This window comes from Larus michahellis, chromosome 2 (assembly GCF_964199755.1).
Source record: "Larus michahellis chromosome 2, bLarMic1.1, whole genome shotgun sequence".
NCBI classification, from domain to species: domain Eukaryota; kingdom Metazoa; phylum Chordata; class Aves; order Charadriiformes; family Laridae; genus Larus; species Larus michahellis.
The window spans coordinates 548,686-573,238 of NC_133897.1; the positions used below are offsets into that span (position 1 = coordinate 548,686).

General features: G+C 71.0%; 1 protein-coding gene across 3 annotated transcripts in view; it reads right to left on the bottom strand.

The window, feature by feature from the left end:
- NOS3 (nitric oxide synthase 3) overlaps nt 1-24,553 on the bottom strand; it is a 41,184-nt gene that overhangs the window by 8,849 nt on the left and 7,782 nt on the right. For all 3 annotated transcript variants that reach the window (XM_074573752.1, XM_074573750.1, XM_074573749.1), the window contains 16 exons: nt 23,437-23,599; nt 21,420-21,511; nt 21,164-21,305; nt 18,028-18,167; nt 14,699-14,873; nt 12,965-13,066; nt 11,895-12,089; nt 9,726-9,799; nt 9,487-9,631; nt 9,302-9,406; nt 7,514-7,581; nt 7,282-7,398; nt 4,946-5,120; nt 3,189-3,318; nt 1,704-1,782; nt 783-1,006 (listed from right to left, as the gene is read on the bottom strand). In XM_074573752.1, the coding sequence (XP_074429853.1) occupies nt 783-1,006; nt 1,704-1,782; nt 3,189-3,318; nt 4,946-5,120; nt 7,282-7,398; nt 7,514-7,581; nt 9,302-9,406; nt 9,487-9,631; nt 9,726-9,799; nt 11,895-12,089; nt 12,965-13,066; nt 14,699-14,873; nt 18,028-18,167; nt 21,164-21,305; nt 21,420-21,511; nt 23,437-23,599 (2,126 nt within the window). The remainder of the gene's footprint in view (nt 1-782; nt 1,007-1,703; nt 1,783-3,188; nt 3,319-4,945; nt 5,121-7,281; nt 7,399-7,513; nt 7,582-9,301; nt 9,407-9,486; nt 9,632-9,725; nt 9,800-11,894; nt 12,090-12,964; nt 13,067-14,698; nt 14,874-18,027; nt 18,168-21,163; nt 21,306-21,419; nt 21,512-23,436; nt 23,600-24,553) is intronic.

Genomic DNA, 24,553 nt, shown 5'->3' on the forward strand with positions numbered 1-24,553 from the left:
TCTCCACCCTTTCCCTTCCCCATCCTCTTCCCTTTCCCTTCCCTCTCCCATTCTCATCCCCTTCCCCATCCTCTTCTTCATCTTCCCTGTCCCCATCCCCTTCCCCATCCTCTTCCCCATCCCCTGCTCCTTCCTCTTCCCTTTCTCCACTCTCATTCTTCCTCTTCTCCGTTGCCATTCTCTCCTCCTTCTTTCTCCTCCATCCTCATCCTCATCCTCTTCCACTTCTCCTTCTTTCTCCTTCTTCTCTTTTTCCTTCTCCTTCCCCATCCCCTTCCTTTTCCTCTTCCCCATTGCCATCCTTTCCTCCTCCTTCTCCTTCTTTCTCCTTCTCCTTCCCCATTCTCTTCCCCTTCCCCATCCCTGTGCTCTTCCTCGTCCCCATCACCATTCTCTCCTTCTCCTTCTCCTTCTCCTTCTCCTTCTCCTTCTCCTTCTCCTTCTCCTTCTCCTTCCCCTTCCCCTTCTCCTTCTTTCTCCTCCTTCCCCATCCTCATCCTTATGCTCTTCCCCATCCCCATCCCCATCCCCCGCTCCTTCCTCTTCCCTTTCTCCACCCTCATCCCCATCCTCTCCCTCTTCCCTGTTGCCATCCTCTCCTTCTCCTTCTTTCTCCTCCATCCTCATCCTCTTCCCCTTCTTCTTTCTCCTCCTTCTCTCCTTCTCCCCTTCTTCCCCTTCTCCTTCCCCTTCTCCTTCTCCTTCCCCTTCCCCTTCTTTCTCCTCCTTCCCCATCCCCACCCCCGTCCCCGTCCCCCCCGTCCCCCCCCGCCCCCCCGTACCGTCCCCGTCCCCGTCCCCGTCCCGGTCGCCGTCGCGGTCGCCGTCGCGGTGGCGGCTCTGGAGGCGCAGGGGCTGCTCGGGGGGGGGCGGGTCCCGCAGGCGGCCCAGGAGCCCCCGCACGAGCTCGGGGCGGTTTGCGGGGAAGACGCCGAGGTGGTCCCCGGGCTGGAACCGCAGCTCGCCCCGAGGGCCCGCGCCCACGCGCACCAGCAGCGTCGCGCGGCTGCGGGCGGGGGTCAGCGGGGGGGCAAGGGGGGGGTCATGGGGGGGGGTCATGGGGGGAGGCAAGGGGGGGGCAAGGGGGAGTCAGCGGGGGGCATGGGGGGGGTTAGTGGGGGGGGCAAGGGGGGCATCAGCGGGGGGGGGTCAGCGGGGGGGGCCATGGGGGGGTCATGGGGGGGTCAGTGGGCGGGGGGCATTGGGGGGGTCATGGGGGGGGTCAGCGGGGTCAGCGGGGGGGAAGGGGGCATGGGGGGGGTCAGCAGGGGGAACCGTGGGGGGGGCAGCGGGGGGAGGCACGGGGGGAGGCAAGGTGGGGGAAAGGGGGGGGTTCAGCGGAGAACCATGGGGGGGGCTATGGGGGAGGTCAGTGGGGGTCGGGGGGGGGCATGGGGGAGTTCAGCGGGTCAGCGGGGGGGTCATGGGGGGAGGCAACGGGGGGGGCCATGGGGGGGTCAGCGGGGGGGGGCATGTGGGGGGTCATTTGGGGGGGGGTCAGTGGGGGGAGGTCATGGGGGGAGCCATGGGGAGGGTCCCATGGGTGGGGGGTTCCCATGGGTGGGGGGGTCCCGCGGATGCGGGGGTCCCGGCGGTGGGGGATCCCATGGGTGCAGGGGGCCCGGGGTGGGGGGGCCCGGGCAGGGGGAGTCCCGGGGGTGTGGGGGGGTCCCGGGGGGGGGGTCCCGGCGGGGGGGTCTCACCTGGACTCGGGGCTCTGCAGGTTCTCCACGGAGAGCACGGGGCAGGGCAGCACCTGCCGCTTGTGCAGCTGGGACAGGCCTGGGGGGCACGGGGGGGCCGGGGGGCACGGGGGTCATGGGGGGCACGGGGGGTCATGGGGGGCACGGGGGACGGGGGGGGCCAGGGGTCACAGGGGGCATGGGGGGGTCATGGGGGCACGGGGGGGCACAGGGGGTCATGGGGGGCCAGGGGTCATAGGGGACATGGGGGGGTCATGGGGGGCACGGGGGGTCATGGGGGGCTGGGGGGCACGGGGGGGTCACAGGGGGTCATGGGGGGCACAGGGGGCATGGGGGGGTCATGGGGGCACGGGGGGGCACAGGGGGTCATGGGGGGCCAGGGGTCATAGGGGACATGGGGGGGTCATGGGGGGCACGGGGGGTCATGGGGGGCTGGGGGGCACGGGGGGGTCACAGGGGGTCATGGGGGGCACAGGGGGCATGGGGGGGTCATGGGGGCACGGGGGGGCACAGGGGGTCATGGGGCGCCAGGGGTCACAGGGGGCATGGGGGGGCATGGGGGGCACGGGGGGTCATGGGGGGCTTGGGGGGCACGGGGGGGTCACAGGGGGTCATGGGGGGCTGGGGTCACAGGGGGCATGGGGGGGTCATGGGGGCATGGGGGGGCACAGGGGGTCATGGGGGGCCAGGGGTCACAGGGGGCATGGGGGGGCATGGGGGGCACGGGGGGTCATGGGGGGCAGGGGGACATGGGGGGGACGGGGGACGGGGGGGGGGTCACTGGGGGTCATGGGGGGCCGGGGGTCCATGGGGAGACTGGGGGTCATGGGGGGCCAGGGGTCACAGGGGGCATGGGGGGGGGCATGGGGGGCACGGGGGGTCATGGGGGGCTGGGGGGCACGGGGGGGCACAGGGGGTCATGGGGGGCCGGGGTCACAGGGGGCATGGGGGGGTCATGGGGGGCACGGGGGGTCATGGGGGGCTTGGGGGGCACAGGGGGGTCACAGGGGGTCATGGGGGGCTGGGGTCACAGGGGGCATGGGGGGGTCATGGGGGCATGGGGGGGCACGGGGGGTCATGGGGGGCTTGGGGGCACGGGGGGTCACAGGGGGTCATGGGGGGCCAGGGGTCACAGGGGGCATGGGGGGGCATGGGGGTACGGGGGGTCATGGGGGGCTTGGGGGGCACGGGGGGGTCACAGGGGGTCATGGGGGGCTGGGGTCACAGGGGGCACGGGTGGCTTTGGAGGGGATCATTGCGGGGGGGCACGGCGGGTCTGGGCAGTCATGGGGGGGGTCTGGGGGGGGCACAGGGGGTCTTGGGAGGGGTCACAGGAGGTCCCGGGGGGGTCCTGGGGGGGGGGGGGGGGGGGGGGAGGCGTAGTAGGGACTCCCCAGAGCTGTGGGTGCAGGGGGGGTCCCGGGGGGTCTGAGGGGTCCTGGGGGTGCCGGGGGGGTGCCGGGGGGGTGCCGGGGGGGCCGGTACCTTCCAGCGTGTCGATGGCCTGGGGCTGCTCCACCAGCCGGTGCCGCGGGTGCTGCCAGCCCTGGGGGGGCGCGAAGAGCTCCTCGTCCCCCCCCGCCCCGGCCCCCACGCAGAAGGTCTCGCAGGCGGCCTGGGGACACGGCGGGGGGGGGGGGTGTCGGGGGGGTGTGTGTGTGGGGTGGGGGGTGTCAAGGGGTGTTGGGGGGGGTGGGGGGTGGGGGGGAGTGTCGCGGGGGGGGTGTCGGTGGGTTTGTGGGGGGTGTTGGGATGTGTGTGTGGGGGGGTGGGGGGTGTCGGGGGGTGTTGGTGGGTGGGGGGGAGCGTGGGGGGTGTCGGTGTGGGTGTGTGGGGGGGTGTCGGCGGGTGTCAGTGGGTGTGTGTGGGGGGTTTGGGGGTGTTGGGGGGGCGTGTGTGTGCGGGGGAGGGTGTGGGGGGGTGTCGGTGAGTACGGGGGGGTGTGGGGGGGGTTTGGTGGGTGTGGGGGGATGTGGGGGGGGGTTGGGGGGTGTATGGGGGGGTGGGGGGGGTGTCAGTGGGTGCGGGGGGGGGTGTTGGTGGGTGTGGGGGGGTTGGGGGGAGTATGGGGGGGTGGGGGGGTGTCAGTGGGTGCAGGGGGGGTGTGGGGGGGGGGTTTGGTGGGTGTGGGGGGATGTGGGGGGGTTGGGGGGTGTATGGGGGAGTGTGGGGGTGTCAGTGAGTACGGGGGGATGTGGGGGGGTGTCAGTGGGTGTGGGGGTGTGTGGGGGGGGTTGGGGGGTCTATGGTGGGGTGTCAGTGGGTGCAGGGGGGGTGCGGGGGGGGTGTTGGTGGGTGTGGGGGGGTGCGGGGGGGGTGTTGGTGGGTGTGGGGGAGCGTGGGGGTGTCGGTGTGGGTGTGTGGGGGGGTGTCGGCGGGTGTCAGTGGGTGTGTGTGGGGGGTTTGGGGGTGTTGGGGGGGGCGTGTGTGTGCGGGGGAGGGTGTGGGGGGGTGTCGGTGAGTACGGGGGGGTGTGGGGGGGGTTTGGTGGGTGTGGGGGGATGTGGGGGGGGGTTGGGGGGTGTATGGGGGGGTGGGGGGGGTGTCAGTGGGTGCGGGGGGGGGTGTTGGTGGGTGTGGGGGGGTTGGGGGGAGTATGGGGGGGTGGGGGGGTGTCAGTGGGTGCAGGGGGGGTGTGGGGGGGGGTTTGGTGGGTGTGGGGGGATGTGGGGGGGTTGGGGGGTGTATGGGGGAGTGTGGGGGGTGTCAGTGAGTACGGGGGGATGTGGGGGGTGTCAGTGGGTGTGGGGGTGTGTGGGGGGGGTTGGGGGGTCTATGGTGGGGTGTCAGTGGGTGCAGGGGGGGTGCGGGGGGGGTGTTGGTGGGTGTGGGGGGGTGCGGGGGGGGTGTTGGTGGGTGTGGGGGGGTGTGGGGGGTGTCAGTGGGTGTGGGGGGTGTGGGGGGGGTGTTGGTGGGTGTGGGGGGGGGTGTGGGGGGTTGGGGGGTGTATGGGGGGGTGTGGGGGGGTGTCAGTGGGTGTCGGGGGGCTGTGTGGGGGGGTGGGGGGGTGGGGGGAGTATGGGGGGGTGGGGGGGGATGTCAGTGGGTGCGGGGGGGGTGTGTTGGTGGGTGTGGGGGGGTGTGGGGGGGTGTCAGTGGGTGCCGGGGGGGTGTGTGGGGGGGTGTGGGGGGGTGTGGGGGGGTTGGGTGGTGTATGGGGGGGTGTCAGTGGGTGCGGGGGGTGTGTGTAGGGGGGGGTGTGTGCGTGGGGGGGTCGGGGGGTGGTGGGGTGCCCCCCGCACCTGGAAGACGCGCCGTGCCCACGTCCTGAAGGCCTCCTCCTGCGCGCAGAGCTCGTCACCCTCCCCCATGGGCAGCACGCGCTCCCCCCCCAGCTCCTCCAGCCGCGTGTCCACGGCCCGCGCGAAGGCGCAGAAGTGGGGGTACGCCCGCGAGCCCAGCCCGAACACCGAGAACCTGCCGCACGGCGCGGGGGGGACGGGGGGGTCAGCGCGGGGACCCCCCACACACACACCCCCCCCCCACCCACACATCCCCCCCACACACACACCACATACCCATACCCCCAACCGCCCCAACACCCCCCAACACACACCCCCAACACCCCCCCAAAGCCCCCCAACACACCCCCTACCACCCACACACCCCCCAACCCCTCCAACACCCCCCAACACACCCCCAACACCCCCCAACACCCCCCAACAGCCCCCCAACACACCCCCACCACCACCCACACACCCCCCAACACCCCCCCAACAGCCCCCCAACACACCCCCCCAACACACCCCCCCCAACACACCCCCCAACACCCCCAAAACACCCCCCCAACACACCCCCAACACTCACACCCCCCCCAACACCCCCCCCAACACCCCCCCCCCAACCCTCCCCCAGCACAGCGTACCCTCCCCCAAGACACCCCACACGACACCCCAGGGATGGGGGGGGGGGCACCCAGGGATGCGGGGAGGGGGATGCTCAGGGCTGGGGGTGGGGGCACCCAGGGGTGGGGGTGACCCCGGTTGGGAGGGGGGGCACCCGGGGCTGGAAGGGGAGATGCCTGAGGGTGGGGGCACCCGGGGGTAGGGGGGGGACGCAGGGCTGGGGGTGAGGGGGGGGGGCTGTGGTTGGGGCAGGGTGAGCTGGGGGGGGTCAGGGCCGTTACAAGTGGGGTTCAGGGGTGGGAGACCCCCCCGGGGCAGCTCCTGCCCCCTCCCGCGGCCACGGGACAGACGGGGTGGGGGCTGCGGGGGCTGCGGGGGCTGCGGGGGCCGCATGTAATGCGTGTGATGCAGGTGCTGTGCGTGATGCATGTGCTGTGGGTGCTGCAGGAGCTGCGGGCGCTGCGGGTGATGCATGCGACGCGGGTGCTGCGGGTGCTGCGGGTGCTGCGAGTGCTGCGAGTGCTGCATGTAACGCGTGTGATGCGGGCGCTGCATGCGATGCGGGTGCTGCGGGGGATGCAGGTGCTGTGGGTGCTGCATGTGATGTGGGCGCTGCGGGTGCTGCGTGTCCTGCAGGTGATGCATGTGACGCGGGTGCTGCGGGTGATGCAGGTGCTGCTGGTGCTGCAGGAGCCACGTGTGCTGCGGGTAATGCATGTGATGTGGGTGCTGCAGGTGCTGCATGTAATGCATGTGATGCCGGCGCTGTGTGTGATGAGGGTGATGCGGGCGCTGCGGGTGCTGCAGGAGCTGTGTGTCCTGCAGGTGATGCATGTGACGCGGGTGCTGCGGGTGCTGCAAGTCCTGCGAGTGCTGTGAGTGCTGCATGTCCTGCATGCAATGCATGTGATGTGGATGCTGTGTGTGATGCGGGTGATGCGGCTGGTGCGGATGCTGCTGGTGCTGCAGGGGATGCAGGTGCTGTGGGTGATGCATGTGACGCGGGTGCTGCGGGTGATGCGAGTGCTGCATGTAACGCATGTGATGCAGGTGTTATGTGTGATGCGTGTGCAGTGGGTGCTGCACGTGACGCGGGCGCTGCATGTGACGCGGGCGCTGCGGGCGCTGTGGGTGCTGTGTGTGACGTGTGTGATGCGGGTGCTGCGGGAGCTCCTGTGGGAGCAGGGTGCCCCGTCCCGTGGGGGGTGTGGGGTGTGTGGGGTGTGTGGGGTGGGGTGCAGGTACCGCAGGGCGCCCAGGGTGCCCCGTCCCATGGGGGGTGTGTGGGGTGTGTGGGGTGGGGTGCGGGTACCGCAGGGCGCCCAGGGTGCCCCGTCCCATGGGGGGTGTGTGGGGTGTGTGGGGTGTGTGGGGTGGGGTGCGGGTACCGCAGGGCGCCCAGGGTGCCCCGTCCCATGGGGGGTGTGTGGGGTGTGTGGGGTGTGTGGGGTGGGGTGCGGGTACCGCAGGGCGCCCAGGGTGCCCCGTCCCATGGGGGGTGTGTGGGGTGTGTGGGGTGCGGGTGCGGGTACCGCAGGGCGCCCAGGGTGCCCCGTCCCATGGGGGGTGTGTGGGGTGTGTGGGGTGGGGTGCGGGTACCGCAGGGCGCCCAGGGTGCCCCGTCCCATGGGGGGTGTGTGGGGTGTGTGGGGTGGGGTGCGGGTACCGCAGGGCGCCCAGGGTGCCCCGTCCCATGGGGGGTGTGTGGGGTGTGTGGGGTGGGGTGCGGGTACCGCAGGGCGCCCAGGGTGCCGGCGCTGTCGGTGTTGCTCAGCTGCCGCCGCTTCTTCTTCCAGGAGGCCACCAGCTGGTCCGACTGCGAGACGCTGTTGAACCGCAGCTTGTAGCTCCTGCGCGGGGGGCGGCGGGGTCAGGGCTGGGGGCGGGGGGCGGGGGGCGTGGGGGGACCACATCTGCGTCCCACCCCACCCCGTCCCCACCCCCGCCCCCCCCCCAGGCGCTCACTTGGGGGGCTCAGCCTGGGAGCTGCTGGTGTAGGGCGAGGTCATCTCCATCAGCGCCTTGGAGAAGCTCTGCCGGGGGAAGACGTCACCGCACCGTCCCCGGCCTCGTCCCCTCCCCATCCCGTCTCCTTCTCCATCATCTCCATCTCCATCTCCACGTCCATCTCCATCTCCATCTCCATCCCATCCCATACCTGTTTTCATCCCCATCCCACCCCATCCCCATCCCCATCCCCATCTCCATCCCCATCTCCATCTCCATCTCCATCCCCATCTCCATCTCCATCCCCATCTCCATCCCCATCCCCATCCCCATCCCCATCTCCATCCCCATCCCCATCCCATCCCATCCCATCCCCATCTCCATCTCCATCCCCATCTCCATCCCCATCCCCATCCCCATCTCCATCCCCATCTCCATCCCCATCCCCATCCCCATCCCCATCCCCATCCCCATCTCCATCCCCATCTCCATCCCCATCCCCATCCCATCCCATCCCATCCCATCCCATCCCATCCCCATCTCCATCTCCATCCCCATCTCCATCCCCATCCCCATCCCCATCTCCATCCCCATCCCCATCCCCATCCCCATCCCCATCCCCATCCCCATCTCCATCCCCATCTCCATCCCCATCCCCATCTCCATCCCCATCCCCATCCCCATCCCCATCTCCATCCCCATCCCCATCCCCATCCCCATCTCCATCCCCATCCCCATCCCCATCTCCATCCCCATCTCCATCCCCATCCCCATCTCCATCCCTATCCCCATCCCCATCCCCATCTCCATCCCCATCCCCATCCCCATCTCCATCCCCATCCCCATCCCCATCTCCATCCCCATCTCCATCCCTATCCCCATCCCCATCCCCATCTCCATCCCCATCCCCATCCCCATCTCCATCCCCATCCCCATCCCCATCCCCATCTCCATCCCCATCCCCATCCCCATCCCCATCCCCATCTCCATCCCCATCCCCATCCCCATCTCCATCCCCATCTCCATCCCCATCTCCATCCCCATCCCTATCCCCATCCCATCCCATCCCATCCCCATCTCCATCTCCATCCCCATCTCCATCCCCATCCCCATCCCCATCTCCATCCCCATCTCCATCCCCATCTCCATCCCATCCCCATCCCCATCTCCATCCCCATCTCCATCCCATCCCCATCCCCATCTCCATCCCCATCTCCATCTCCATCTCCATCCCCATCCCCATCTCCATCCCCATCCCCATCTCCATCCCCATCCCCATCCCCATCTCCATCTCCATCCCCATCCCCATCCCCATCTCCATCCCCATCTCCATCCCCATCTCCATCTCCATCTCCATCCCCATCTCCATCCCCATCCCCATCTCCATCCCCATCCCCATCCCCATCTCCATCTCCATCCCCATCCCCATCCCCATCTCCATCCCCATCTCCATCTCCATCTCCATCCCCATCTCCATCTCCATCCCCATCCCCATCTCCATCCCCATCCCCATCTCCATCCCCATCCCCATCCCCATCTCCATCTCCATCCCCATCCCCATCCCCATCTCCATCCCCATCTCCATCTCCATCTCCATCCCCATCTCCATCTCCATCCCCATCCCCATCTCCATCCCCATCCCCATCTCCATCCCCATCCCCATCCCCATCTCCATCCCCATCTCCATCCCATCTCCATCCCCATCCCCATCCCCATCTCCATCCCCATCTCCATCTCCATCCCCATCCCATCCCATCCCATCCCAACCTTATCTCCATCCCATCTCCACCCCACCCCACCCCTCACCTCCGCGCACTCCGGGGGGTCCCCGTTCCCAAAGGTGCTGGTGACCACCAGCACCAGGGTCTCGTGCTCCAGGGCCACCACGTCGTACTCATCCATGCACAGCACCTGCGCGGGGGACACCGGGCGGTTGGGTGACGGGGGCGGGGGGAGGCGCCCGTTGCTCCCGCCCCCCATCTTCTCCCCACCTTGGGGTCGAAGGCGCGGCGGAAGAGCTGGCAGAGGTTCCAGGCGTAGGTGCGGGATTTGCCGGTCTCGGTGGCGTAGAGGATGGTGGCCTTCACCCGCCGCGCCATCACGTGGCCCATGAGCTTGGCCGAGATCTTCACGGCGCTGGGGTCACGGGGGGGGACACAGAAAGTGGGGACATCTGTGGGGCGGGTCCCCCGAGGGCGGGGGGGTGGGGGGGTGGGGGTTGGGCACCTACTTGGCCACCTCCTTGAAGGTCTTTCGCCTGGTGACGGTGGTGCCCTTGGAGACGTAGACCTTCCAGGCGTCGGGCTGTGGGGCGGGCAGGGGGTCAGCTGGGGGGCTGGGGGGTGAGGTGGCCTTGGGAGCTATGGGGTCATGGAATCTATGGGGCCATGGAGCTGTGGGGTGGGGTGGCCATGGGAGCTATGGGGTCATGGAATCTATGGGACCATGGAGCTATGGGGTGGTGGAACCATGGGAGCTATGGGGTCATGCAATCTATGGGGCCATGGAGCTGTGGGGTGGGGTGGCCATGGGAGCTATGGGGTCATGGAATCTATGGGGCCATGGAGCTGTGGGGTGGGGTGGCCATGGGAGCTATGGGGTCATGGAACCTATGGGGCCATGGAGCTGTGGGGTGGGGTGGCCATGGGAGCTATGGGGTCATGGAATCTATGGGGCCATGGAGCTGTGGGGTGGGGTGGCCATGGGAGCTATGGGGCCATGGAGCTGTGGGGTGGGGTGGCCATGGGAGCTATGGGGTCATGGAATCTATGGGGCCATGGAGCTGTGGGGTGGGGTGGCCATGGAATCTATGGGGCCATGGAGCTGTGGGGTGGGGTGGCCATGGGAGCTATGGGGTCATGGAATCTATGGGGCCATGGAGCTATGCAGTGGTGGAACCATGGGACCTATGGGGTCATGGAATCTATGGGACCATGGAGCTATGGGGTGGTGGAACCATGGGAGCTATGGGGTCATGCAATCTATGGGGCCATGGAGCTGTGGGGTGGTGGGACCATGGGAGCTATGGGGTCATGTAATCTATGGGGCCATGGGAGCTATGGGGTCATGGAGCTATGGGGCCATGGAGCTGTGGGGTGGGGTGGCCATGGAACTATGGAGCCATGCAGCTATGGGGTCATGGAATCTATGGGACCATGGAGCTATGGGGTGGTGGAACCATGGGAGCTATGGGGTCATGCAATCTATGGGGCCATGGAGCTGTGGGGTGGTGGGACCATGGGAGCTATGGGGTCATGCAATCTATGGGGCCATGGGAGCTATGGGGTCATGGAGCTATGGGACCATGGAGCTGTGGGGTGGGGTGGCCATGGAACTATGGAGCCATGCAGCTATGGGGTCATGGAATCTATGGGGCCATGGAACTATGGGGACATGGAGCTATGGGGCTGTGGAGCTATGGGGCAGTGGGGCCATGGAATCTATGGGACCATGGAGCTATGGGGCCATAGAGCTATGGGGTGGTGGGGCCATGAAGCTATGGGGCCACGCAGCTATGGGGTCATGGAATCCATGGGGCCATGGAGCTATGGGGCCATGGAATCTATGGGGCCACAGGGCCATGGAATCTATGGGGCCATGGAGCTATGGGGTGGTGGGACCATGGAGCTATGAGGCCATGGAGCTATGGAGTGGTGGGACCATAGAGTTATGGGGCCATGGGGCCATGGAGCTATGGGGCCATGGAGCTATGGGGTGGTGGGGCCATGGGCCCATGGAATCTATGGCGCCATGGAGCTATAGGGCCATGGAACTATGGGGCCATGGGATTATGGGACCATGGAATCTATGGGGCCAGGGAGCTATGAGGCCATGGAGCTATGGAGTGGTGGGACTGTGGAGTTATGGGGCCATGGGGCCATGGAGCTATGGGGCCATGGAGCTATAGGGCCATGGAACTATGGGGCCATGGGGCTATGGGGCCATGGAATCCATGGGGCCATGGAGCTATGGGGTGGTGGGACCATGGAGTTGTGGGACCATGGAGCTGTGGGGCCGTGGAGCTGTGGGGTGGTGGGGCCATGGGATCTATGGGGCTGTGGAGCTGTGGGGTGGTGGGGCCATGGGATCTATGGGGCTGTGGAGCTGTGGGGTGGTGGGCCCATGGAACTACGGGGCTATGGGGCTATGGGGTCATGGAATCCATGCGGCCGTGGAGCTGTGGGGTGGTGGGGCCATGGGATCTATGGGGCCGTGGAGCTGTGGGGTGGTGGGGCCGTGGGATCTATGGGGCTGTGGAGCTGTGGGGTGGTGGGCCCATGGAACTATGGGGCTATGGGGTCATGGAATCCATGGGGCCGTGGAGCTGTGGGGTGGTGGGGCCGTGGGATCTATGGGGCCGCGCAGCTGCGGGGTGGCGTGGCCGTGGGGCTGGCCCCACCTGGTAGCGGAAGGTGGGGCAGAGCTGGTAGTTGACCATCTCCTGGTGGAAGACGGGGGTGAGGCTGCCCGAGATGGGGGGCACGATCCAGGCCCAGTCGGCCGGGCACCCCCCCCGCGTGCGCAGCTCGTTCTCCATGTGCTTCACGAAGGACTCGGTGGCCGCGTGGTGGTCCACGATGGTCACCTTGGCCACCTGCGGGGACGGCGGGGCTGGGGGGGCACGGACGGCAGCGCCCAGCGGTGCCGGGGTCCCCGTGGCGGGGGGGGGGGGGTGTCGTTGGGGGTCCCCGTGCCGGGGGGGGTGCCGGGGTCCCCATGGTGGGGGGTGTCACTGGGGGTGCCCACGGCGGGGTTGTTGTGGGGGTCCCCACAGTGGGGGGGTGTCATTGGGGGTTGCCGCAGTGGGGGGTGCCAGGGTCCCCATGGCGGGGGGGCGTTGGGGGTGGCGGTACCGGGGGTGTTGGGGTCCCGGTGCTGGGAGTGTGGGGGTCCCGGTGCCGGGGGGTGTGGGGGGTCCTGGTGCCGGGGGTGTGGGGGGTCCCGGTGCCGGGGGTGTGGGGGTGGTGGTGCCGGGGCCGTGGGGGTCCCCGTCGCAGGGGTGTTGGGGTCCCCATGGTGGGGGGTGTTGGGGGTCCCGGTGCCGGGGGGTGTTGGGGGTCCCGTCTCAGGGGTGTGGGGGTCCCGGTGCCGGGGGGTGTTGGGGGTCCCGTCTCAGGGTGTTGGGGTCCCCGTGCCGGGGGGTGTGGGGGTCCCCATGGCGGGGGGTGTGGGGGGTCCCGGTGCCGGGGGGTGTTGGGGGTCCCGTCTCAGGGGTGTTGGGGGTCCCGGTGCCGGGGGGTGTTGGGGGTCCCGTCTCAGGGGTGTTGGGGGTCCCGGTGCCGGGGCTGTGGGGGTCCCCGTCGCGGGGGTGTTGGGGTCCCCATGGCGGGGTGTGGGGGGGTCCCCGGTGCCGGGGGGTGTTGGGGGTCCCGTCGCAGGGGCGTGGGGGTCCCGGTGCCGGGGGGTGTTGGGGGTCCCGTCTCAGGGGCGTGGGGGTGCCGGTGCCGGGGGGGTCCCGGGGGTGCCCACCTGGAAGCTGTGCAGCACGGCCACGTTCACCTCCAGCGCGGCCCGGTCCTTCCAGAGGGACGTGGTGGTGCCCGTGTCCAGCCCCATGCGCCGCGCCACCTCCTGCGGGGGGGCCGCCTGGGGGTCAGCGGGGGGCGGGGGGCTTTGGGGGGGGCGGGGGGGATGGGGGGCTTTGGAGGTCAGTGGGGCTGGGGGGGGTTGGGGGGTCAGTGGGGTGCGGGGGGCTTTGGGGGGTCAGTGGGGTGGGAAGTTTGGGGGTTCAGTGGGGTGCGGGGGGGCTTTGGGGGGTCGGTGGGGCTGGGGGGGGTTGGGGGGGTTCAGTGGGGCGCGGGGGGGGTTTGGGGGGGTCGGTGGGGGATGGGGGGCTTTGGGGGGTCGGTGGGGCTGGGGGGGGTTGGGGGGGTCAGTGGGGTGCGGGGGGCTTTGGGGGTTCAGTGGGGTGCGGGGGGGGTCAGGCGGGGGTTCCCCACGGCTGGGGGGCAGGTCGGGGGGGCTGGGCAAGAGGGGGTTTGGGGGTCGGTGGGGCATGGGGGGCTCAGCCGTGGGGGGGGGCTGGGGGGGATCGGTGGGGCTGGGGGGGGGGGTTTGGGGGGGGTTGGATGGGGTGGGGGGGCTCGGCCGGGGGGGTCTGGGGGGGTCGCGGGGGCTGGGGGGGTTTGGCCGGGGGGGAGGGTTGGGGGCCGTTGGGGGGGGTTAGGGGGGGCGTTGGGGCGGGGAGTTTGGGGGGGGTCGGGGGGATGTTGGGGGGTTGGGGGTCCGTAGGATGGGGGGGGGCGGGGGGTCGGTGGGGCTGGGGGGGGGAGTTTGGGGGGGGGTCAGTATGGTGTGGGGGGGGTTGGGGGGGTCAGTGGGGCTGGGGGGGTTCAGCCGGGAAGGGGGGGGGTTGGGGGTCGGTGGGGCGGGGGGTTTGGGGGGGTCGGTGGGGTGTGTGTGGGGGGTTGTGGATCAGTGGGGCTGGGGGGTTTCGGCCGGGGGGGGGGGAGGTTGGGGGTCGTTGGGGCGGGGGGTTAGGGGGGGTCGATGGGGTGGGGTGGGGGATTTGGGGGTCAGTGGGGCTGGGGGGGGTTCGGCCGGGGGGGGGGGGGTTGGGGGTCGTTGAGGCGGGGGGTAGGGGGGTCGTTGGGGGGGTTGTGGGTCGGTGGGGCCGGGGGGGCCGGTGGGGTGTGTGTGGGGGGTTGTGGATCAGTGGGGCTGGGGGGGGTCCGGCCGGGGGGGGTGGGGGGGGAGTTTGGGGGGGGGTCGGTGGGGTGTGTGTGTGGGGGGTTGTGGGTCAGTGGGGCCGGGGGGGTCGGTGGGGTGTGTGTGGGGGGGTTGGGGGTCAGTGGGGCTGGGGGGGTTCGGCCGGGGGGGGGGGGGAGTTTGGGGGGGGTCGGTGGGGTGTGTGGGGGGGGTTGGGGGTCAGTGGGGCTGGGGGGGGTTCGGCCGGGGGGGGGGGGGGGGGCGTTTGGGGGGGGGGTCGGTGGGGTGTGTGGGGGGGGTTGTGGGTCGGTGGGGCCGGGGGGGTCGGTGGGGTGCGTGTGGGGGTTGGGGGTCAGTGGGGCTGGGGGGGTTCGGCCGGGGGGGGGGGGGGGGAGTTTGGGGGGGGGGGTCGGTGGGGTGTGTGGGGGGGGTTGTGGGTCGGTGGGGCCGGGGGGGTCGGTGGGGTGTGTGGGGGGGGTTGGGGGTCGGTGGGGCTGGGGGGGGTCGGTGGGGTGTGGGGGGGTTGTGGGTCGGTGGGGGGGCTCGGGGGGGCACCGGCAGCAGGTCGTAGCGCTGGGGGTCGCAGAGGTTGCGGGCGCCGATCTCGCTGCTCATGTACCAGCCGTTGAAGGGGGCGGCCGGGAACTGCAGCCCCCCGATCTCCAGCAGCATGTTGGACACGGCCGGCAGCGCGTGCCAGCGCAGCCCCAGCGCCCCGAACCACGGCAGCCTGCGTGTGGGGCACGACCCACGGCTGACCCACGGCTGACCCACGGCTGGCCCACAGCTGGCCCACACGTACCCCAAAACAGCCTCATACTGCCCCAAAACAGACCCACGGGGCCCCAAAACAGCCCCACGCCAGCGCAGCCCCAGCGCCCCGAACCACGGCAGCCTGCGTGTGGGGCACGACCCACGGCTGACCCACGGCTGGCCCACGGCTGGCCCACGGCTGGCCCACACGTACCCCAAAACTGCCACGTACCGCCCCAAAACACACCCACAGGGCCCCAAAACAGCCCCACGCCAGCGCAGCCCCAGCGCCCCGAACCACGGCAGCCTGCGTGTGGGGCACGACCCACGGCTGACCCACGGCTGGCCCACGGCTGGCCCACGGCTGGCCCACACGTACCCCAAAACAGCCTCATACTGCCCCAAAACAGACCCACGGGGCCCCAAAAACAGCCCCACGCCAGCGCAGCCCCAGCGCCCCGAACCACGGCAGCCTGCGTGTGGGGCAGGACCCACGGCTGACCCACGGCTGGCCCACGGCTGGCCCACACGTACCCCAAAACTGCCACGTACCGCCCCAAAACAGACCCACGGGGCCCCAAAACAGCCCCACGCCAGCGCAGCCCCAGCGCCCCGAACCACGGCAGCCTGCGTGTGGGGCAGGACCCACGGCTGACCCACGGCTGGCCCACAACTGACCCACACGTGCCCCAAAACAGCCTCATACTGCCCCAAAACAGACCCACAGGGCCCCAAAACAGCCCCACGCCAGCACAGCCCCAGCGCCCCGAACCACGGCAGCCTGCGTGTGGGGCAGGACCCACGGCTGACCCACGGCTGACCCACGGCTGGCCCACAACTGACCCACACGTACCCCAAAACAGCCTCATACTGCCCCAAAACAGACCCACGGGGCCCCAAAACAGCCCCACGCCAGCGCAGCCCCAGCGCCCCGAACCACGGCAGCCTGCGTGTGGGGCAGGACCCACGGCTGACCCACGGCTGACCCACGGCTGGCCCACACGTACCCCAAAACAGCCTCATACTGCCCCAAAACACACCCACGGGGCCCCAAAACAGCCCCACGCCAGCGCAGCCCCAGCGCCCCGAACCACGGCAGCCTGCGTGTGGGGCACGACCCACGGCTGACCCACGCCTGACCCACGGCTGGCCCACAACTGACCCACACGTACCCCAAAACAGCCTCATACTGCCCCAAAACAGACCCACGGGGCCCCAAAACAGCCCCACGCCAGCGCAGCCCCAGCGCCCCGAACCACGGCAGCCTGCGTGTGGGGCAGGACCCACGGCTGACCCACGGCTGACCCACGGCTGGCCCACAACTGACCCACACGTACCCCAAAACAGCCTCATACTGCCCCAAAACAGACCCACGGGGCCCCAAAACAGCCCCACGCCAGCGCAGCCCCAGCGCCCCGAACCACGGCAGCCTGCGTGTGGGGCAGGACCCACGGCTGACCCACGGCTGGCCCACGGCTGGCCCACACGTACCCCAAAACTGCCACGTACCGCCCCAAAACAGACCCACAGGGCCCCAAAACAGCCCCACGCCAGCGCAGCCCCAGCGCCCCGAACCACGGCAGCCTGCGTGTGGGGCGCGACCCACGGCTGACCCACGGCTGGCCCACAACTGGCCCACGGCTGACCCACACGTACCCCAAAACAGCCTCATACTGCCCCAAAACAGACCCACAGGGCCCCAAAACAGCCCCACGCCAGCGCAGCCCCAGCGCCCCGAACCACGGCAGCCTGCGTGTGGGGCACGACCCACGGCTGACCCACGGCTGGCCCACAACTGACCCACACGTACCCCAAAACAGCCCCATACTGCCCCAAAACAGCCCCACACCAGCCCCACGCCAGTGCCCCGAACCACATCAACCTGTGTGTGGGGTGGGAGGCGGCTGGGACCCACACCTGCCCCACACCTGATCCACATCTGTCCCATGTCTGACCCACACCTGCCCCAAGACAGCCCCATAGGGCCCCAAAACAGCCTCACACCAGCCCCATGCCAGCTCCCGGAACCATGTCAGCCTGTGTGTGGGGCAGGATACAGGTGGGACCCACACCTGCTCCACACCTGACCCACATCTGCCCCCCCCACACCCCACATCTGCCCCACACCAGCCCCACTGGGCAGCTGGGTCTCCCCAAACCGCTCCAGCCTGTGTGGGGGGTGGGCTCCGGCTGGGGACCCACAGCAGCCCCACAGCAGCCCCACAGCAGCCCCATATCGCCCCACCCCAGCCCCACACCACCCTATGCCGACCCCATCCCAACCCCATACTGCCCCATGCCAGCCCCACACATGCCCCATACCACCCCACCCCAGCCCCACAGCATCCCCACAGCGATCCCATACTGCCCCACACCAGCTCCATACCACCCCACGTCAGCCCCACACCGCCCCACCCTCCAGCCCCATGCCACACTATGGCAGCCCCACACCATCCCCGTCCTGCCCCACAGATGTCCCATCCCACCCCACAGCAGCCCCATACTGCCCCATCTTGCCCCACAGCAGCCCCACGTGTGCCCCATCCCGCCCCACATATGCCCTGTACCACCCCACTCCAGCCCCACAGCAGCCCCACAGTGGTCCCACACTGCCCCATGCTACCTTACTCTGGCCCCATATCACCCCCACATCAGCCCCACACCGCCCCCCTCCAGCCCCACACCACCCTATGCCAGCCCTACACCATCCCCATCCTGCCCCACACATGCCCCGTACCACCCCACAGCTGCCCCACGTGTGCCCCATACTGCCCCACAGCAGCCCCACCCCACCCCAGCCCCACAGCGGCCCCATACTGCCCCACAGGAGCCCCACACGTGCCCCATCCCACCCCACCCCAGCCCCACAGCGGCCCCATCCCGCCCCACAGCCGCCCCACAGTGCCCCATACTGCCCCACAGCAGCCCCACACGTGCCCCATACTGCCCCACAGCAGCCCCACCCCACCCCAGCCCCACAGCGGCCCCATCCCGCCCCAGAGCCGCCCCACAGCGCCCCACAGCCGCCCCATCTCCCCGCGGCGGTTCCCCACCCCGTCTGGGGGTCTGACCCCCCGGTACCCCCCGCCCCAGGCCCTGGGGGGGTGTGTGTGGGTCCCAGCCCCACTCACGTGGGGTGCTGCAGCGGCACCTCCAGGACGAGCTCGGGGGGCAGCGGGAAGAGCTCGGGGGGCTCCTCGGGGCCCTGCAGCAGCAGCGGCAGCACGTCGAAGCGGCCGCCGCCGGGGGTCCAGCCGTGCTGGATGCAGAGCTGGGGGGCAGAGGCTCAGCGCGGGGGTGGCATGGGGGGTGACGTGGGGGGTGACGTGGGGGGCACAGGGGTCGGGGGTGTGGGGTGGCAGGTGGGGGGTGACACGGGGAGGTGACACAGGAGGTGCCATGGGGGGTGCCATGGGTTGGGGGTGTGGGGTGGCATGGGGGGGTGACATGGGGGGTGACACGGGGGGCACAGCGGGTCGGGGGTGTGGGGTGACACAGGGGGTGACACAGGGGGCACAGGTGTCGGGGGGGTGACATGGGGGTGACATGGGGGGTGACGTGTGGGGTGACGTGGGGGTTGCATGGGGGGCACAGGGCATCCAAGGGGTGTGGGGTGACACAGGGAGGTGACACGGGGGTGCCATGGGGGGCACAGGGGATCAAGGAGTGTGCGGTGACACAGGGGTGACATGGGGGGTGATGTGGGGGGCACAGGGGGTCGGGGGTGTGGGGTGGCATGGGGGGGTGACACGGGGAGGTGACACAGGAGGTGCCATGGGGGGGTGCCATGGGTTGGGGGGTGTGGGGTGACACGGGGAGGTGACACGGGGGGCAGAGGAGACCAGGGGGGTGACATGGGGGTGACACAGAGGTGACACGGCAGGCACAGGGGTCGGGGGGGTGACATGGGGGTGACATGGGGGGTGACGTGTGGGGTGACATGGGGGTTGCATGGGGGGCACAAGGGATCAAGGAGTGTGGGGTGACACAAGGGCTGACATGGGGGGCACAGGGGGTCGGGGGTGTGGGGTGGCATGGGGGGGTGACACGGGGAGGTGACACGGGGGGTGACATGGGGGGCACAGGGGGTCAGGGGGGCGTGGGGTGACACAGGGGGTGACACATGGTGTGACATGGGGGGTGACATGGGGGGTGACATAGGGATGACGTGGGGTGGCACCGGGGGTGCCATGGGTTGGGGGGGTGACACGGAGGGTGACATGGGGGGCACAAGGGTCACGGGGTGTGGGGTGACGTGGGGGTGACACGGGGGGTGACACGGGGGGCACAGAGGATCCCGGGGGGTGTCAGGAGGTGACATGTGGGGTGACACGGGTGGTGACGTGGGGGGCACAGGGGGCCAGGGGGGTGTTGGGGGGGTGTCGCACAGGGGGTGACATGGGGGTGCCAGGTCGGGGGGTGCCGTGGGTCGGGGGGGTGACATGGGGGTGACACGGGGGGTGACGTGTGGGGTGACCCGGGGGGTGTCTCGGGGGGGTGCCGTGGGTTGGAGGGTGCCGTGGGTCGGGGGGGTGACCCGGGGGGGTGTCCCATGGGGGGGTGCTGTGGGTCGGAGGGGTGACATGGGGTGACGGGGGGGTGTCCCACGAGGGGTGTCCTGGGGGGGGGGGTGCCATGGGTCAGGGGGTGCTGTGGGTCGGGGGGGGGTGTGTGTCCCGTGGGGGTGCCGTGGGTCGGGGGTGCCGTGGGTCAGGGTGTGTGTCCCATGGGGGGGGTGCTGTGGGTCAGGGGTGCCGTGGGTCAGGGGGGTGTGTGTGTCCCGTGGGGGTGCCGTGGGTTGGGGGGTGCCGTGGGTCGGCGGGGTGTCCCGTGGGGGTGCCGTGGGTCGGGGGGTGCCGTGGGTCAGGGTGTGTGTCCCGTGGGGGGGTGCCGTGGGTCGGGGACTGGGTGTGTGTCCCATGGGGGGGTGCCGTGGGTCGGGGGGGTGTCCCGTGGGGGTGCCGTGGGTCAGGGGTGCCGTGGGTCGGGGGGGTGTCCCATGGGGGTGTCCCGAGGGGGTGCTGTGGGTCGGGGGTTGTCCCATGGGGGTGCCGTGGATCGGGGGTGCCGTGGGTCAGGGTGTGTGTCACGTGGGGGTGCTGTGGGTCAGGGGGTGCCGTGGGTCAGGTGTGTGTCCCGTGGGGGTGCTGTGGGTCGGGGGGGTGTCCCGTGGGGGTGTCCCGAGGGGGTGCCGTGGGGGTGCCGTGGGTCGGGGCGGTGTCCCGTGGGGGGTGCCGTGGGTCGGGGACTGGGTGCGTGTCCCATGGGGGGGTGCCATGGGTCGGGGGGGTGCCGGGGGGGTGCCGTGGGTCGGGGGGGTGTCCCGAGGGGGTGCCGTGGGTCGGGGGGTGCCGTGGGTCGGGGTGTGTGTCCCGAGGGGGTGCTGTGGGGGTGCCGTGGGTCAGGGGTGCCGTGGGTCAGGGTGTGTGTCCTGAGGGGGTGCCGTGGGGGTGCCGTGGGTCAGGGGTGCCGTGGGTCGGGGGGGTGTCCCGAGGGGGTGCCGTGGGGGTGCCGTGGGTCGGGGGGGTGTCCCGTGGGGGGTGCCGTGGGTCGGGGACTGGGTGCGTGTCCCATGGGGGGGTGCCGTGGGTCGGGGGGGTGTCCCGTGGGGGGTGCCGTGGGTCAGGGTGTGTGTCCCGTGGGGGTGCCGTGGGTCAGGGGTGCCGTGGGTCGGGGTGTGTGTCCCGAGGGGGTGCTGTGGGGGTGCCGTGGGTCGGGGGTGCCGTGGGTCAGCGGGGTGTCCCGAGGGGGTGCCGTGGGTCGGGGGGTGCCGTGGGTCGGGGGGTGTGTGTGTCCTGTGGGGGTGCCGTGGGTCAGGGTGTGTGTCCCGAGGGGGTGCCGTGGGGGTGCCGTGGGTCGGGGGTGCCGTGGGTCGGGGGGGTGTCCCATGGGGGTGCCGTGGGGGTGCCGTGGGTTGGGGGGGTGTCCCGAGGGGGTGCCGTGGGTCGGGGACTGGGTGTGTGTCCCATGGGGGGGTGCCGTGGGTCGGGGGGGTGTCCCGAGGGGGTGCCGTGGGTCAGGGGGTGCCGTGGGTCAGGGGGGTGTGTGTGTCCCGTGGGGGTGCCGTGGGTCAGGGGTGCCGTGGGGTTGTCCCGAGGGGGTGCCGTGGGGGTGCCGTGGGTCAGGGTGTGTGTCCCATGGCGGGGTGCCGTGGGTCAGGGGTGCCGTGGGTCGGGGGGGTGTCCCGAGGGGGTGCCGTGGGTCAGGGTGTGTGTCCCGTGGGGGTGCCGTGGGTCGGGGGGTGCCGTGGGTCGGGGGCGCCCGCACCTCGGTGATGTCGGCGTTGGCGGGGTCCCCGCGCACGGAGCCGTCGGGCTGGCGGTACCCCGCGTACCGGATCAGCTGCGGGTTCCAGATGCGGAAATCGCCGCGGCCGGGGCTCCGCGGGGGGAAGATGGTGATGGCCGACCTGGGGGGGACACGGGGGGGGTGGGACACGATGGGGACACCCACACCCACACCCCCACGCGTGTGGGGCAGGGGGTCGCCCGCGCCGGGGGTCCGGGCCCACGCGGGGCCTCACCGGATGTTGCCGCGGTTGGTGGCGAACTGGATGTGGGAGCAGAGGAACCCGAACATCTCCCCCACACTGGCACAGTCCCGCGCGTCGAACACCTGGGGGGCACGGGGGGGTCGGGCTCACGAAGGACCCCCCCCCCCCCCCCCCCCCCCCCCCCCCCCACACACACACACAACCCGCCCCGTGGGGCACCCGCCTCGGGGACGTGGGGCGGGAACCGTGGGGCAGGGGTCCCTGTGGGGCGGGGGTCCCCAGGAGGTGGGTCTCCCCATAGGGCAGGGGGTCCCCGTGGGGCAGGGGTCTCTGTGGGGCGGGAACCGTGGGGCAGGGGTCCCTGTGGGGCGGGGGTCCCCATGGCTTGGGGGTCCCCAGGAGGTGAGTCTCCCCATAGGGCAGAGGGTCCCCATGGCTTGGGGGGTCTCTGTGGGGCAGGAACCATGGGGCAGGGGTCACCGTGGGGCGGGGGTCCCCATGGGTTGGGCGTCTCCAGGAGATGAGTCTCCCCGTAGGGCAGGGGGTCCCCATGGGTCAGGGGTCTCTGTGGGGCGGGAACCGTGGGGCAGGGGTCCCCAGGGGGTTGGTCTCCCCATAGGGCAGGGGGTCCCCGTGGGGCAGGGGTCTCTGTGGGGCAGGAACCGTGGGGCAGGGGTCCCCGTGGGGCAGGGGTCTCCAGGAGGTGGGTCTCCCCATAGGGCAGGGGGTCCCCGTGGGGCAGGGGTCCCCGTGAGGTGGGGGTCCCCATGGCTTGGGGGTCCCCAGGAGGTGAGTCTCCCCATAGGGCAGGGGGTCCCCATGGCTTGGGGGTCTCTGTGGGGCGGGAACCATGGGGCAGGGGTCCCCGTGGGGCAGGGGTCCCCATGGGTTGGGGGTCCCTGTGGGTTGGGGGTCCCCGTGGGGTGGGTGGTCTCCCCACATGATGAGTGTCCCCGTGGGTTGGGGGTCCCTGTGGGTCAGGGGTCCCTGTGGGGCTGGGAGTCCCCATGGGTCGGGTGTCCCCGTGGGTCGGGTGTCCCTGTGGGTCAGGTTTCCCCATGGGTCGCGGGTCCCCGTGGGTTGGGTGTCCCCATGGGTCAGGGGTCCCCATGGGTCGCGGGTCCCCGTGGGTCAGGTTTCCCCGTGGGTCGGGGGTCCCCATGGGTCAGGTTTCCCCGTGGGTCGCGGGTCCCCGTGGGTCGGGGGTCCCTGTGGGGCTGGGAGTCCCCATGGGTTGGGTGTCCCCATGGGTCAGGTTTCCCTGTGGGTTGCGGGTCCCCGTGGGTCGGGGGTCCCCGTGGGTCAGGTTTCCCTGTGGGTCGGGGGTCCCCGTGGGTCGGGTGTCCCCATGGGTCAGGGGTCCCCGTGGGTCGGGGTCGCCGTGGGTTGGGGGTCCCTGTGGGGCTGGGAGTCCCCATATGATGGGTGTCTCCGTGGGTGGGGTGTCCCCGTGGGTCGGGGGTCCCCGTGGGTCAGGTTTCCCCGTGGGTCGGGGGTCCCCGTGGGTCAGGTTTCCCCATGGGTCGCGGGTCCCCGTGGGTTGGGTGTCCCCATGGGTCGGGTGTCCCCGTGGGTCAGGGGTCCCTGTGGGGCTGGGAGTCCCCATGTGATGGGTGTCCCCATGGGTCGGGGGTCCCCATGGGTCAGGTTTCCCTGTGGGTCGCGGGTCCCCGTGGGTCGGGGGTCCCTGTGGGGCTGGGAGTCTCCATGGGTTGGGTGTCCCCATGGGTCAGGGGTCCCTGTGGGTCAGGTTTCCCCGTGGGTCGGGTGTCCCCATGGGTCGGGGGTCCCTGGGGGCTGGGAGTCCCCGTGGGTCGGGGGTCCCCGTGGGTCAGGGGTCCCCATGGGTCAGGGGTCCCCATGGGTTGCGGGTCCCCGTGGGTCAGGTTTCCCCGTGGGTCGCGGGTCCCCGTGGGTTGGGTGTCCCCATGGGTCGGGTGCCCCCGTGGGTCAGGGGTCCCTGTGGGGCTGGGAGTCCCCATGTGAGGGGTGTCCCCGTGGGTCGGGGGTCGCCGTGGGTCGGGGTCGCCGTGGGGCCGCCCCCCACCTGCAGCTTGTTCCACTGGATGCGCCCCACGCAGCGCGCGGCGTTGCGCCAGGCCTGTTTGGCGCCGAAGGCCAGCTCGGGGCCCAGCAGCCGGTAGGTGCCGGTGGCGGCGATGGCGGCCTCCACCTCCCGCAGCCGCTGGGCGTGCGCCGGCGAGTTCTCCCTGCGGCACCCGCGTCACCCCCGCGCCCCACACACAGCCCCCCGCGCACGTGGGGCGCCGTGGGGCAGGGCGGGGATGGGGGGTGTCTTGGGGAAGGGACGGGGATGTGGGGCGCCATGGGGCAGGGACGGGGATGTGGGGTGTCTTGGGAAGGGACAGGGATGTGGGGCGCCATGGGGCAGGGACGTGGGGCGCCGTGGGGCAGGGCGGGGATAGGGGGTGTCTTGGGAAGGGATGGGGATGTGGGGCGCCATGGGGCAGGGACGTGGGGCACCGTGGGGCAGGGCGGGGATGGGGGGTGTCTTGGGGCAGGGACGGGGAGGTGGGGCGCCATGGGGCAGGGACGTGGGGTGCCGTGGGGCAGGGCGGGGATGGGGGGTGTCTTGGGAAGGGACGGGGATGTGGGGCGCCATGGGGCAGGGACGTGGGGCGCCGTGGGGCAGGGCGGGGATGGGGGGTGTCTTGGGGCAGGGACGGGGACGTGGGGCGCCATGGGGTAGGGACGTGGGGTGCTATGGGGCAGGGATGGGGATGTGGGGTGTCTTGGGAAGGGACAGGGATGTGGGGTGCTATGGGGCAGGGACGGGGATGTGGGGCGCTCTGGGGCAGGGATGGGGATGTGGAGCGCCATGGGGCAGGGATGGGCCTATGGGGCACAGGCAGGGATGTGGAGCACTATGGGGCAGGGACAGGGATGTGGGGTGTCTTGGGAAGGGACGGGGATGCGGGGTGCTGTGGGGCAGGGATGGGGATGTGGAGCGCCATGGGGCAGGGACAGGGATGTGGGGCGCCGTGGGGCAGGGCGGGGATGGGGGGTGTCTTGGGAAGGGACGGGGATGCGGGGCGCCATGGGGCAGGGGCAGGGACGTGGGGCGCCGTGGGGCAGGGATGGGGATGTGGGGTGTCTTGGGAAGGGACGGGGATGTGGGGCACAGGCGGGGATGTGGAGCACCA